At 44.1% G+C, this 14,126-nt stretch overlaps 1 protein-coding gene across 1 annotated transcript in view; it reads right to left on the reverse strand.

Annotated features, from left to right (window-relative positions):
• Positions 1 to 267: 267 nt before the first annotated feature.
• The window catches only part of slc6a3 (solute carrier family 6 member 3), a 52,397-nt gene continuing 38,538 nt past the window's right edge, over positions 268 to 14,126 (reverse strand). Inside the window, exons 13-15 of the mRNA XM_052015725.1 lie at positions 9,611 to 9,778; positions 4,307 to 4,378; positions 268 to 3,037 (exon numbers count right to left, since the gene is read on the reverse strand). Of these exons, the coding sequence (XP_051871685.1) occupies positions 3,014 to 3,037; positions 4,307 to 4,378; positions 9,611 to 9,778 (264 nt within the window). The 3' untranslated portion in view covers positions 268 to 3,013. The remainder of the gene's footprint in view (positions 3,038 to 4,306; positions 4,379 to 9,610; positions 9,779 to 14,126) is intronic.

A 14,126-nucleotide genomic window follows, 5' to 3' on the forward strand; every position in this document is an offset into this window, starting at 1 on the left:
TTGGTAGGTTAATTAGCCACTGTAAGTTGCTCCTAGCTGTGGTCAGGACTGGTAGAATCTGGCAGAGCTGAGGGGAATGTGAGGAAAATAAAGTGGGATTAGTGTAGAATTAGGGTAAAGAGTTAATTGATGGTTGGCCCTGAACAGGTTGGCTGAGGTCCTCTTGGCATAAAATTTGATTTCATGCTTACAAGAATTGTGCCTGCAGTGAAGACATTTCTTACATTTCAATGAAATTGTATCATTATGACACTTTGGAAATGTTTTCAAGATCATTAATGTTTATTTTGAAGTTGATTTTGAGTATCACAAGACATCATTTACTGCAAATTGATAAATGAGATGTTTAAATTGGTTACGAGAACAAAAAAAAAGGAAAACCGACAGCAAACACTGTACGTAATCAAGACACTGAAGTCCATGACATATCAGAGTAAAACCTGAAAAATATTCAGCACAGAATAATTGGATATGTGTACAAGTCACAAGTTAAACCAAAGTTCTCCATAATTCATAATCCACAATGTCACTCAACCGTCTCCTTGTGAGGGCACTATCATTAAGACACTAACACTGAGCAAAAAGAGGTAAACTTGTTTGCTGCTGAATTTCATTCTTAGAATTGTCCTTGGATAAACCTGCAGCTCAGTTGCTCTTCGCTGTGTCTTGTTAACTTCTCCTCGGTTGGATGTTGGGCACATGATCGTGAAGCATTTAGAGTGCTGCCCTACGGGTTGCACATCACTACATCCGATGTGGCTCCACTATTTGAAAGACCTTGAACAGAGTGGTACTGGAGCATCTCCACATTAACAGACATGCACAACCACCTTAAGATAGGAATGCTGAAAGCACTTCATTAGGAACAGCAAAGTTTTGTTCACCTTTAGTGAATTTGCTTTAGATATATCAGCAAGAAGATTCATCAGGGAATTAAATTGGGAACGCTACTTGCTGTAGATAGCCAATGGTAGGGTCAATGAGTGGCTTGCTTATTGGGAAAATGTGTATGCATTTGGTGGGTATTTGCATATCTTTAGTTGAATGGGATGTTTTTGAGTTCAACAGGAATGTCTTCAGTCTGGGATTGTATGCTCTTTTTAAACCAATATTCAGATATATATACCTCTTTCATCTGTTCAGTTGCATGACAAAGTTGTGTAATAGGAAATGGGTTACAATAATCTATGAGACTTTGATGAGATACAATCCTAATACACCTGTTAAGATGCTGCAGGAGTGTAGCAGTGGGATGCTAATCCCCCACCAAAAATTTTAGACCTTGAGTGCAACAGACTAGTCACTGCACATCTTGGAACTGAAAGTGTGTCTGTGCATCCTCCTTTCCTGAGGTTAGGTTTGGGTATAAAGGAATGGGTACAGGCATGATTGGGCTGGAGTGGGGGCTGGTATTTGGGTACAGAAGAATAGCAGCTGATGGTGTGATTGGGATGTTGGAGGTGGCAAATGAACAAAGTTGTGGAGGAGAAAAGAGAAGAGTAGTGAGTTGGTCCTGGCAGATTCAGTGGGGTTTTGTTTATAAGAACCAAACTAAGTGATTCACTGCATTAGTAAGACCACGTTGGTTCTGTCGTGCTCACAGTCGGGTGTGCAGGACAACCTGGTTCAAGTTCCCCTGCAAGTTCCAAAAGTGCATGGGGAATGGCATTTCATGTGCCTCAACATGGAAATTCCATCAAGGTTGCAGCTGTCGGAGTGACACAAAATTACATGGACATGATTGTTATCAGATTAGAACATTAAACACATGAAGTGTTATGCTGTTGGATTTCAAGGCACCTGCCTTGCTGTAGCCTCGAGCACTAAAATTTACAAATGCTGACTTTTCTAAGGTGACCATCACTCAAATGCCAATGCACTTAAGAAAAAGAGAATATCACTGAAGGATATACTACTTTTTGCTATAATAATTTGGTCTGATGTTTCCAAATTAAGAAACTAAGAATTAAATATGATTTGTGATAACTTGTGAACCAGCATGTAAAAAACATTGAAACAGTGTATATTTATAAAGCTAACAGTCTTTTTCAGCACGCTGATGCTGATCAAAATAATTCTAAATGTAAATAAGGATGCACTTTTTCTGCTTTAATGTGTAAATATTAGCTGCCTGGTTAAGATGGTCATGAATTCTGGACACCTGTGACAAAAACAGTTTCTGTGTCTTTCATGACAGTAGAATCTCAATATTTCAATATTTAGATTGATAAAACAGAAAATTTAAAACAAAAACTTGCATTTATATAGCACCTTCCATGACAATTTTTGATACTCCAAGGTATTTTTCAGCTAATGAAGTATATTTGATGTGTGGTCATAGTGTTAATGTGGCTGCCAATTTGCTCAGAGCAATTACCAGATAGTCTGGTTTAATGATTGATTGGCATCCTTCCTAATAATTTATCCTTTGGAGACAGCCTTGTAATGGTGCTGTGGGTTTGCATTTAATCCACTTGAGCAGACAAGCGGAGCCTCAATTTAATCTCTCATGTGAGAGAGAGCCATGCACAAATAAAGCATCAAGAATGATAGCTGTAGTACAGAATGGAAGTAGAACCCACAACCTTCTGCCCAAATGTAAGAATGCTACTAAGAGGGTTGGCTGATAGCAAAGCTTATACTTGTAAGATCAAATAACTGGAATTCCAGTAGGTGTACATATGAACTACAGGGAAATCCAACTCTTGCATTCAGTTTGTGCTGGGTAAGTTAAATATAGTAATTAACATTATCAATGCAACAGTGGGGTAATCAAAGCCTTTGGGCCATGGAAAATGGATCTAACTTGCAATTTCTTTTGACTGACACCGTTAGCAGTGTCGAAGAAATAGAAGAATATCCCTTGGCACAGTACATGTAGCGTCACTTACAGAACATATACCACAGTTTAAGTACAACTTTCTGAGCTATTGAATTCTAACTCAGTGGTTGAAGGGCGAAGATTTTTACTCTGCCCCTTTCAGCATTTATCCTTGGCCTCTGCTATACGTACTCAGACGGTGAGCCAATGGTGCAGCTGTTGAGAGAAGAGACAGACACTTAATACAGGAGGGAGGGGAGGAGGAGGGAGGGGAGGAGGAGGGAGGGGAGGAGGAGGGAGGGGAGGAGGAGGGAGGGGAGGTGAGTGGGGAGGAGGAGGGAGGGGAGGGGGGGGGGAGGAGGGAGGGGGAGGAGGGAGGGGAGGAGGAGGAGGAGGGAGGGGAGGGGGAGGAGGAGGGAGGGGAGGGGGAGGAGGAGGGAGGGGAGGGGGAGGAGGGAGGGGGAGGAGGGAGGGGGGGAGGAGAGGAGGGAGGGGAGGGGGAGGAGGGGGGAGGAGGGAGGGGGAGGAGGGGGAGGGGAGGGGGAGGAGGGGGGGAGGGGAGGGGGGAGGAGGGGGGAGGGGAGGGGGAGGAGGGGGGAGGGGAGGGGAGGAGGGGGGAAGGGGAGGGAGGAGGAGGGGGGAGGAGGGAGGGGGGAGGAGGGGGAGGGAGGGAGGGGGGGGAAGGGGAGGAGGGGGGAGGGGGGGGGAGGGGGGAGGGGGGAGGAGGGAGGGGAGGGGGAGGAGGGGGAGGGGAGGGGGAGGAGGAGGGGGGAGGGGGGGAGGGGAGGGGAAGGGAGGGGGGAAGGGGGGAGGGGGAGGGGGGGAGGAGGAGGGGAGGAGGGAGGAGGAGGGAGGGGAGGGAGGGAGGAGGGGGGGAGGAGGAGGGGGAGGAGGGAGGGAGGGGGGAGGAAGGAGGGGGAGGGAGGAGGGGGAGGGAGGGGAAGAGGGGGAGGGAGGGAGGGGGGAGGGAGGGGGGAGGGAGGGGGGGGGGAGGGAGGGGGGGGGAGGGAGGGAGGGGGGGGAGGGAGGGAGGGGGGGAAGAGGGGGAGGAGGGGAAGAGGGGAGGAGGGGAAGAGGGAGGGAGGGGAAGAGGGAGGGAGGGGAGGAGGGAGGGAGGGGGGGAGGGAGGGGGGGAGGGAGGGGGGGAGGGAGGGGGGGGAGGGAGGGGGGGAGGGAGGGGGGGAGGAGGGAGGGGGGGAGGGAGGGGAGGGAAGGGGGGGAGGGAGGGGAGGGGAAGAGAGAGGGGGAGGGAGGGAGGGGAAGAGGGGGAGGAAGGAGGGGGGGAGGGGGAGGAGGGAGGGGAGGGGAAGAGGGGGCGGGGGGAGGGAGGGGAGGAGGGAGGGGAGGGGAAGAGGGGGAGGGAGGGGAAGAGGGGGAGAGGGAGGGAGGGGGAGGGAGGGAGGGAGGGGAGGGGAGGAGGGGAAGGGGAAGGGGAGCAGATAGGGAGGTTGTTGGCTTCCCTATTTGTCAAAGGCGGTTACTCACAGTGAACTGGCGGGCTTCACCATCTTCCACCAGGTGATGGTCCTTCTCAGGTGTTATTGCAAAGGCTAATTTCTGAAAAGATTAACAAGGATGCGTGTGTTAATACACATGGAAACAGTTATCATAGTTAATACTAAAAAACATTATCCATCTACTTTGATTTCTTGACAATGCTAGGAGGTTTATCTCTTCTCTCTCCTTCAGTATCCTACTTATTCCTTCCTCGTTGAATTCTCCTTTTGCCCACTTACTTCTCTCGCTGAATTTAGTGAAACTTTATCCTCTGATCATACTTTCTATTTTGATCCCCCTCGTGTATGCTTGGTGACCTTTGGACCTTATAATCAAACCTGACTTTAAATGCGGAGTCTCTTCAATCATTTTCTCATCTTTAAATTTCATACTTCCTTAAGACATCAGAGGCCACCATTTGGCCAATCAAGTCTATCCCAATGTAATCCCATTGCCCCACTAATTTTCTCTGCAGCCTATTCTCCCCTATGTTCTTATAAGTTGTATAACCTACAGTGGCCAATTAACCAACCAGAGGAATCTGACTCTGTCACGGGAGGAATGTGCAAACTGCACAAGGACAGAACCGGAGGTCAGGGTTGAACCTGGGTCATAGAGTCATTTCACACGGAAGCAGGCCCTTGGCCCGACTCGTCCATGTTGCGTGTTATCTACCTGAGCTAGTCCCATTTGCCTGTGTTTGGCCCATATCCATTGAAACCTTTCTTGTCCATGAAACTGTAGCTGGAGCCGTGAGGCAGCAAATATACTGCGTCACCCTGCTGTGCGCAATCCTCAGTCCCATCACCAAGACCATTTCATTTTACCATCACCTGTTCTCTGCCCTGTCTCTGCTCCTCGGGCTGCGTTCTTGATGTCTACAACAAACCCAAAATGCTGCAACCTGTACTTTATCTGCATTTCCATTCCCTTTAACTCTTGAAGCTCTCCATTCTCAATGAAATGACTTCAGATCCTTCCACGAGTTCAGCAGTCATCTCTAGTCTTCATGACCTGGTGTATCATTCATCTCTGATATAACTAACTTGTTCCATTTCCTTCCATCACCCACTATCGTCATTCCTTCAGATATCACATTGGACTTTGAATTCTCTCACAGTTACCTCCTCCTCTGCTTTCTAAAACACACTTCTTTTACCCTAGTCATTTCTTGCTTGATGTCCATTCTTGTTATACTGCCTTGTTAAATCGTTTCAGGTAATTCTGTACCAATAGGGAGCTCCAGAAGAGTGTAAAATATTAGAACATAGAACATAACAGCAAAGTACAGGCCCTTCGGCCCACAATGTTGAGCCGACATTTTATCCTGCTCCGAGATCTATCTAACCCTTCCCTCCCACATAGCCTTCCATTTCTCTTTCATTCATGGGTCTATCTAAGAGTCTCTTAAATGTCCCCAATGTATCTGCCTCCACCACCTCTGCTGACAGTGTGTTCCACGCACCCACCACCCTCTGTGTTTAAAAAAAACTTATCCTTGACATCCCCTTATATCTTCCTCCAATCACCTTAAAATTATGCCCCCTCGTGTTAGCCATTGTCACCCTGGGAAAAAGTCTCTGACTGTCCACTCGATCTATGCCTCTTATCATCTTGTCCGCCTCTATCAAGTCACCTCTCATCCTCCTCCTCTCCAAAGAGAAAAGCCCTAGCTCACTGAACCTATCCTCATACGACATGCTCTCCAATCCAGGCAGCATTCTGGTAAATCTCCTCTTCACCTGCTCTAAAGCTTCCACATCCTTCCTATAATGAGGCGACCAGAACTGAACACAATACTCCAAGTGTGGTCTAACCAGGGCTTTATAGAACTGCAACATCACCTTGTGGCTCTTGAACTCAATACCCTGACTAATGAAGACCAACACAGCATTCACCTTCTTAACAAGCCTATCAACCTGCGCGGCAACCTTCAGGGATCTATGGACGTGGACCCCAAGATCCCTCTGTTCCTCCACACTGCTAAGAGTCCTGCCATTAACCTTGTATTCTGCCCTCAAATTTGATCTCTCAAAGTGTATCACTTCACACTTTTCCAGGCTGAATTCCATCTGCCACTTCTCAGCCCAGCTCTGCATCCTATCAATGTCCTGTTATAACCTACAGCAACCTTCTACACTATCCACAACATCAGCAAACTCACTAACCCACCCTTCCACCTCCTCATCACAAGTATTCTTTAATATTCAATAAAATGTTTACAATACTTATGACTGTTTAATAAATGCTGGTAATGCATATCCAGAATTTGGCAACAGAAAAAGGTAACATCTGTTATAAAAGTACTAAAATGAATTTTGTGAGAGTGTGCTAAAGTATTAGAGTAAATTTTGTGATCAATGTTATTTGCATAAGTAAAATTTACATTTCAAGAACCTTGTCACATTGAGATAATTCGAAGTGTTTCCTATCACAAATTAAGATGAAGCAGTTATTCTATTGCAAAATAGAAAACACATTCTCCCTTAGTCATAGAGCACGATGGCACAGAAACAGGCCCTTCGGGACATCTAGTCCATGCTGGCCTGGTTTTCTGCCTAGTCCCATCTACCTGCACCCGGACCATAGCCCTCTGTACCTCTCTCATTCATGCACCTATCCAAACTTCTCTTAAATATTACAATTGAACCCGCACCCACCACTTCCGCTGGCAACTCATTCCACACTCGCACCACCCTCTGAGTGAAGTAGTTCCCCATCAGATTCCCCTTAAATATTTCACCTTAAACCTATGACCTCTAGTTCTAGTCTCACCCAACCTGAGGGGAAAAAGCCTGCATGCATTCACCCTATCTATATACCCCTCATAATTTTGTATACTTCTATAAGATCTCCCATCATTCTCCTGCACTCCAGGGATTTAAAGTCCTAACCTATTCAACCTATCCCTGTAACTCAGGTCCTCAAGTCCCAGCAACATCCGTGTAAATTTTCACTGCACTCTTTCAAGCTTATTGATATCTTTCCTGTAGGTCAGTGACCAGAACTGCACACAATTCTCCAAATTCAGCCTTACCAATGTCTTGTACAACTTCAACATAACATCCCAACTCCTGTACTCAATGCCCTGATTTATGAAGGCCAATGTGCCAAAAGCTCTCTTTATGACCCTATCTACCTGTGATGCCACTTTCAAGGAATTATGGATCTATATTCCCAGGTCCCTTTGTTCTACCGCACACCTCAATGCCCTACCATCCACTGTGTAAGTCTTACCAAAGTGCATCACCTCACACTTGCCTGCATTAAGTACCATCTGCAATTTTTCAGCCCATTTTCCCAGCTGGTCCAGATCACTTTGCAAGCTTTGATAGCCTTCCTTGCTGTCCACTACACCCCCAATCTTGGTGTCATCCATAAATTTGCTGATCTAGTTTACCACATTATCATTTAATATGGCCTTCCTCCAATTTAGAATCTTGACCCTAGGACCAGTCCTATCCTTTTCCATATTTATCTTGAAACTAATAGAATTATGATCACTAGATCCAAAGTGTTCCCCTACACACACTTCTGTTACCTGCCCTGTCTCATTCCCTAAGAGGAGATCCAGTATCGTGCTCTCTCTGGTTGGGACCTTTACATATTGATTAAGGAAACTTTCCTGAACACATTTGACAAGCTCGATCCCATCCATTTTGCAGCATGGGAGTCCCAGTCAATATGTGGAAAGTTAAAATCACCTACTATCACAACTTTATATTTCCTGCAACTGTCTGCTATCTCTCTACAAATTTGCTCCTCTAAATCCCGGTGACTAATGGGAGGTCTATAATATAGACCTATTAACGTGGTCATCCCTTTTTTATTCCTCGGTTCCACCCAAGATGCCTCGGTAGTCGAGCCCTCCAGTATGTCCTCTCTGAGCACTGCCGCGACATTTTCCCTGATGAGTAATGCCACCCCACCCTCTCTATCATGTCTAAAACGACAGAACCCCAGAACCTTGAGCTGCCAGCCCTGCCCCTCCTGCAACCAAGTCTCACTAACGGCTACAACATCATAATTCCACATACGGATCCACGCTCTAAGTTCATCTGCCGTACCTATAATACTCCTTGCATTGAAATAAATGCAACTCAGAACATTAGTCCCACCACTCTCAACCTGTTTCCATCTCTGCCTGTCATCTTAACGTCTACTTTCCCCACAGCCTCTTCACTTGCCGTCCTGCCGCTCTGCTTCCCACCCCCCAATGCAATCTAATAGCCTCTGAATCTTAATATATAATTGACCTCTCTCTCATTCTCTTAGTTGGATATTACATTTAAACCCTGGTCAGGAGATCGGCAGCTCATCTTCCAAAATGAGTCCATCAGTGCCACTTCTGAGCTAGATGCAAAGAAAGGTGTATCAATGACCTTGGGTGACTTTCACATGACTATGTTTTGGGTAGAGACCCTTTGCCGGAGCAATTCTGAAGAAATGCTATGGTAAATGCCTTTTTTCCCCCTAAGTGCATGCATATTTAGAGTGCTTACAGCACTTTTTCTTTGCACTTCAGACTCCTGCACATTTCCTCGCTTCCCAGTCATTTGTTCAAAATCTGGTTGAACAATTATTGCTGACTGACCCAGTACATACTTTTGTACCAAATAGATGCGATCCAAACACCTCAAAGCTCAAAAGGCAAAATTTACTCCCAGGATCTTCAGGAATAGTTGTAATTTTAAACTTGTCTTATAGTGGGATCTATCAAATCAGCAGAGTTTTTATACAGTTTAATTCATTTGGGTCAATACAAAGCCTTTGTTCTGTTTGTGCAAGGAGTCGGAGACAGAATGACCTGAGAGGTCGTCATGGTGAGCTCTATACAACGTTAACTAGAGTTAGAGAATTAGTAATGTTTAGAGTTAAAAGGGTAGCTGCTGTAAACAGGATTGGACCTCCTCCACCACCATAGGGAGAGAGGAGCCAGTAACTGTATTGAAGTCTTAAAGGTGCTGTGTTAGATACAGCATATTATAGTGCAATTGTTAACAACATATCAAACCTTTCATAATTTCATATCATACATAAATTGTAGTGCTTGTATGTTATTTGTAACATTTGGTTAATTATAAATAAACTGTTTAAAAGGATTCTGAGTTGTGCTGCTCTTTGAGCCTTATCTGATTTTCCCTATAGGTTCAGTCCAAACTCAGAAGAAAATGGCTGTAGGAGAAACCAGCTACAGCAGACACCTCAAAGAACAATATATCATTTTAAAAGCTACTGTAAGAATAAAAAGATATCTGCAAACTAATTAATAGTACCTTAAGATGTACTCACCTCACGCAGAGATCCACGCAGACTAATACACTTGTACACTGCATAAATGGGTACAAGTGCCATTGAAGATATAGCAATACACCATCCAATTACATTGGCCCAGTCTGGAAAGGTGTAATTGTCATATTCTGGGGCTTTAAATGTTGAAATGCTGATGACCACAACAAACTTCATGTAACAAGCAGCCAGAAAGGATGGAAAGAGAAAGCAGTTGTCAAACAATGTCTAAAACAGTGTCCATACTTTGTTGTTAATCAAAACCTTCTCTAACAGAGATTGTTCATTTAAAGCCACTAACTAAAATAAGGTATCTTAATTAGTCACATGTACGTCAAAACACACAGTGAAATGTATCTTTTACGTAGAGTGTTCTGGGGGCAGCCCGCAAGTGTCACCACGCTTCCGGTGCCAACATAGCATGCCCACAGCTCTTAACCCGTACGTCTTTGGAATGTGGGAGGAAACCGGAGCACCCAGGGGAAACCCATGCAGACATGGGAAGAACGAACAAACTCCTTACAGACAGTGGCCGGAATTGAACCTGGGTAACTGGTGCTGTAATAGTATTAACCTTACCGCTACACTAACGTGCCACCCTAACTATGGTCAATGGAAGTTTTTCTTTTAATTTTTGGGATCGGAACAATGGCCAGCAATTACTGTTCATCCTAATCACTGGTGAGAAGTGATAGAGAACCATACTGAGTACTTCTGGAGAAGATAGTCTTACAATGCTGTTGGGTAGAATTCCAGGATTTGGATCCAGCAATACTGAGGGAATAGTAATGTATTTCGATGTTAGTATGGTATGCGTCTTAGTGGGGAACCTGCGAGTGACAGTGTCCATGCATCAGTTGTCCTTTTTGTCCTTGGTGGTAGACTTTAGGGGAATGCTGTCGGAGGAGCCTGGGTAAGTAATGCAGTGCATATACACACTGTGCCCACAGTGCAACAAGTGGATCAGGTTACTTTTGTCCTGCATGGTGCTGAGCTGCTCGAGTGCTGGAGTTGTACTCAGAGGCAAGTTAGGAATTTTCCACCACACTCCTGACCTATGCATGGTAAATAGTGGAAAGGCTTTGGGCTGTCGGGAGGTGATCACTCTACAGAGGATACCCAGCCATTGACCCGTTCTTTGGACCACAATATCCCTGAAGCTGAATCAGTCAAATTTTTGGTGAGTGATGACTCCCAGGACGTCAATGATGGGACACTTGGTAACGCAACTGAATATCAAGAAAGGTGCATTTCGAAAGTGAAATACTACAGTATTTAATACTGTTGTTTTGTGCCAACAATTGTGTTGAGACTTCCAAAGCATTTTTCTTTTTAAGTTTAGTCTTCTTTCTTCTCTGGCTTGAAACTTTCTGGTCACTTGTGTGCTGGGTTGAGGAAATGGGCAAAGATTTGTTTTGTACACATTTTTTTAAGAAAATTAAATCTATATATTTTATTATTTTACTTTAAGATGCACCTTTAAAGAGAATTGAGTGGTCTGGGGACACTAAAGATAAAATTTAACTGAAGTAAATTACTGCGCTTTAATTATTAATCATTGACCATTTTCTTTCAAAATGAAATAAATTGGTAGATTCCACTTTGATCAAATGAATGGTAATGGCATTTGGCCACTTTTACACACTCTGAGCAACAAAGCTAAAGTGCCTGTACAAAGAGGCATGGAGCATTGCAGCCTAGTTTGCAATATTATAGAGGGACTGCAATTTTTTCCTGGGATGGGAGGATTGTTGTAGAAGAAGTTGAGCAGATTGGGCCTATACTGTCTGGAGTTTAAAACATTGAGATCTCATTTAAAAACACAGTATTCTTGCAGGGCTTTTTATGTTCGATAAGGAATGTTGTTTCCACTGGCTAGAGTATCCTGAACCATGTGCTAGAGTCTCAAAATAAAAGGTCAACCATTCAGGACCGAGAAGCGAAGGAAGTTCTTCAGAGTCATACAGCAGAGAAACAAGTCCTTTGGCCATCGACACTGACCAATATGCCCATCCAAGCTAGTCCCATTTGCCCAGATTTGGCCCATATCCTTCTAAACCTTTCCTATCCATGCATCTGTCCAAGTGTCTTTGAAAAGTTGTTATTGTACCTTTTTCAACCACTTCCTCCGGCAGCTCATTTCACATACAGACCACCCTCTGTGTAAAAAAAAGTTGCCCGTCAAATTCCAATTAAATCTCTCCCCTCTAGTTCTTGATTCCCCAACTCTGGGAAAAAGACTGAGTGCATTCACCCTATCTATGATAGTATGATGGTGTGAAAATCAGAGGTGCAAAGGGACTTGGGAGTCCTTGCGCAGGATTCCCTGAAGGTTAACTTGCAGGTTGAGTCGGCAGTAAGGAAGGCAAATGCAATGTTAGCATTCATTTCAAGAGGACTAGAATATAAAAGCAAGGATGTAATGCCGAGGCTTTATAAGGCATTGGTCAGACCACATTTGGAGTATTGTGAGCAGTTTTGGCCCCATGTCTGAGGAAGGATGTACTGCCATTGGAGAGGGTCCAGAGCAGGTTTACAAGAATGATCTCAGGAATGGAAGGGTTAACGTATGAAGAACGTTTGATGGCTCTGGGCCTGTACTCGCTGGAGTTTAGAAGGATGAGGGGGGATCTCATTGAAACCTACAGAATATTGAAAGGCCTGGATAGGGTGGATGTGAAGAGGATGTTTCCAGTAGTGGGAGAGTCTAGAACCAGAGGGTACAGCCACAGAATAGAAAGACATCCCTTTAGAACAGAGATGAGGAGGAATTTCTTTAGCCAGGTGGTGGTAAATCTGTGGAATTCATTGCCACAGATGGCTGTGGAGGCCAGTTCATTGGGTATAAAGCAGAGGTTGACAGGTTCTTGATTAGTAAGGGCATCAAAGGTTACAGGGAGAAGGCAGGAGAATGGGGTTGAGAGGGAAAAATAAATCAGCCATGATCGAATGGCGGAGCAGATTCGAAGGGCCAAATGGCCTAATTCTGCTCCTATGTCTTATGGTCTTATCTTGAACAATATTCTGGGAGCAACATCAAAACATCACAATATATGTGTCATGTAAGCACAAGCAGAGTTTAGCAGTCCTTGTTCTGCAAAGCAGGAAGAACTGCCACAATGGCAAATGTGGACCAGGTTTTAAAATGGAATTTGCTGTTGAAGAGTTAGGTGCACAGGGTGTTCATAAATACAATGCATTGTAAGCGCAGCATTTAATTGAAGGAAAATTAAACTCTGCAAAAATTATTATTGAAACTGAAATGTATTTCAACATTTAGAATTTAACTTGGAGTTAATGGCATATGTCCGTCAATGGCATTTACGTTGGTGATTGTCTGACAGCAGGCATTTATATGGGCCAGATGTAAGCACTTCTACCTTGTGTGTGCATCAACAAGATGTTTAAACATTAACAGTTATTTGCTGGCACATGAATGTTATAAACGGAGTACATTGTGAACTGTGTGAAGTTGAATCTGCTGAGGAAGGTAACTGAGTGCACAGGGAAAAGAGGTTATTACTTTTGTGCACAATACTTGTAATGCTTCATGTAAACTTGTGGCAGTAAAAGTTTAACATTTTGTCCAGCTTACTGCAAGTTAGTGTGGTAGAGATAAATTTACAGCAGCTAAAAACGAGATAAAAAAGATTGTAATAACTACAAAAGGGAAACAAAGGACTGCAGATGCTGGAATCTAGATAAGAAACACTCTGATGTTGGAGGAACTCAGCAGGCCAGGCAGCATCCGTGGAGAAAAGCAGGGAGTCAACGTTTCGGGCAGGACCCTTCTTCAGGACTGAAGGGTCCTGACCCAAAATGCTGACCGTCTGCTTTTCTCCACAGATGCTGCCTGGACTGCTGAGTTTCTCAGCATCAGAGTGTTTTTCAACTACAAAAGGAAGTATGAAAAGAAAGTTGCAATGGATATCAAATCAACAAAACATTTACTGTAATATTAAGAAAAGTGGGTGGTCAGGAGCTATATGGGTGCCTTAAACAGTTAACAGTAATAACATTGCATAAGGGAATTGTGCACGTTTATTAATTTGTATCAACATTTATAGTAGAGAAGATAGCAAACTCAATATCCCAAAGAAACTACTATCGAGTTACAGACAGGAACTTGCCAAAATTGAGGTAAGTAACAGGGAAAAAAAACGATATCATGAAGTGAAGAATTGAAATGACCTACTTTCAAGTTTCAAAGGAATTAGATAAGAACATCGTAGATGTTCTAACTCCCATTTTCCAAATTCTCGTTTCAAGAACTATTCCTACAGATTGGACAAGCTGCACCATTTAAGGTGAGAGATGGAGGCCGTGGAATTATAGATCAGTTAGCTTGTTGTCTTTTCTCAGAAAATTAGGACAGAGTGTTACTAATGGTAGAATGACTGAACATACTGAATTTTCAGCGATAAGGGAGAGCCAGCACAGAATTCCAAAGGGTGAGTCATGCCTGATTGAAACTGATTCAATAATTGTTATTTTTTGAAAAGAGATGATCGAATTAATC

This window comes from Pristis pectinata, chromosome 5, assembly GCF_009764475.1.
Source record: "Pristis pectinata isolate sPriPec2 chromosome 5, sPriPec2.1.pri, whole genome shotgun sequence".
NCBI lineage: Eukaryota > Metazoa > Chordata > Chondrichthyes > Rhinopristiformes > Pristidae > Pristis > Pristis pectinata.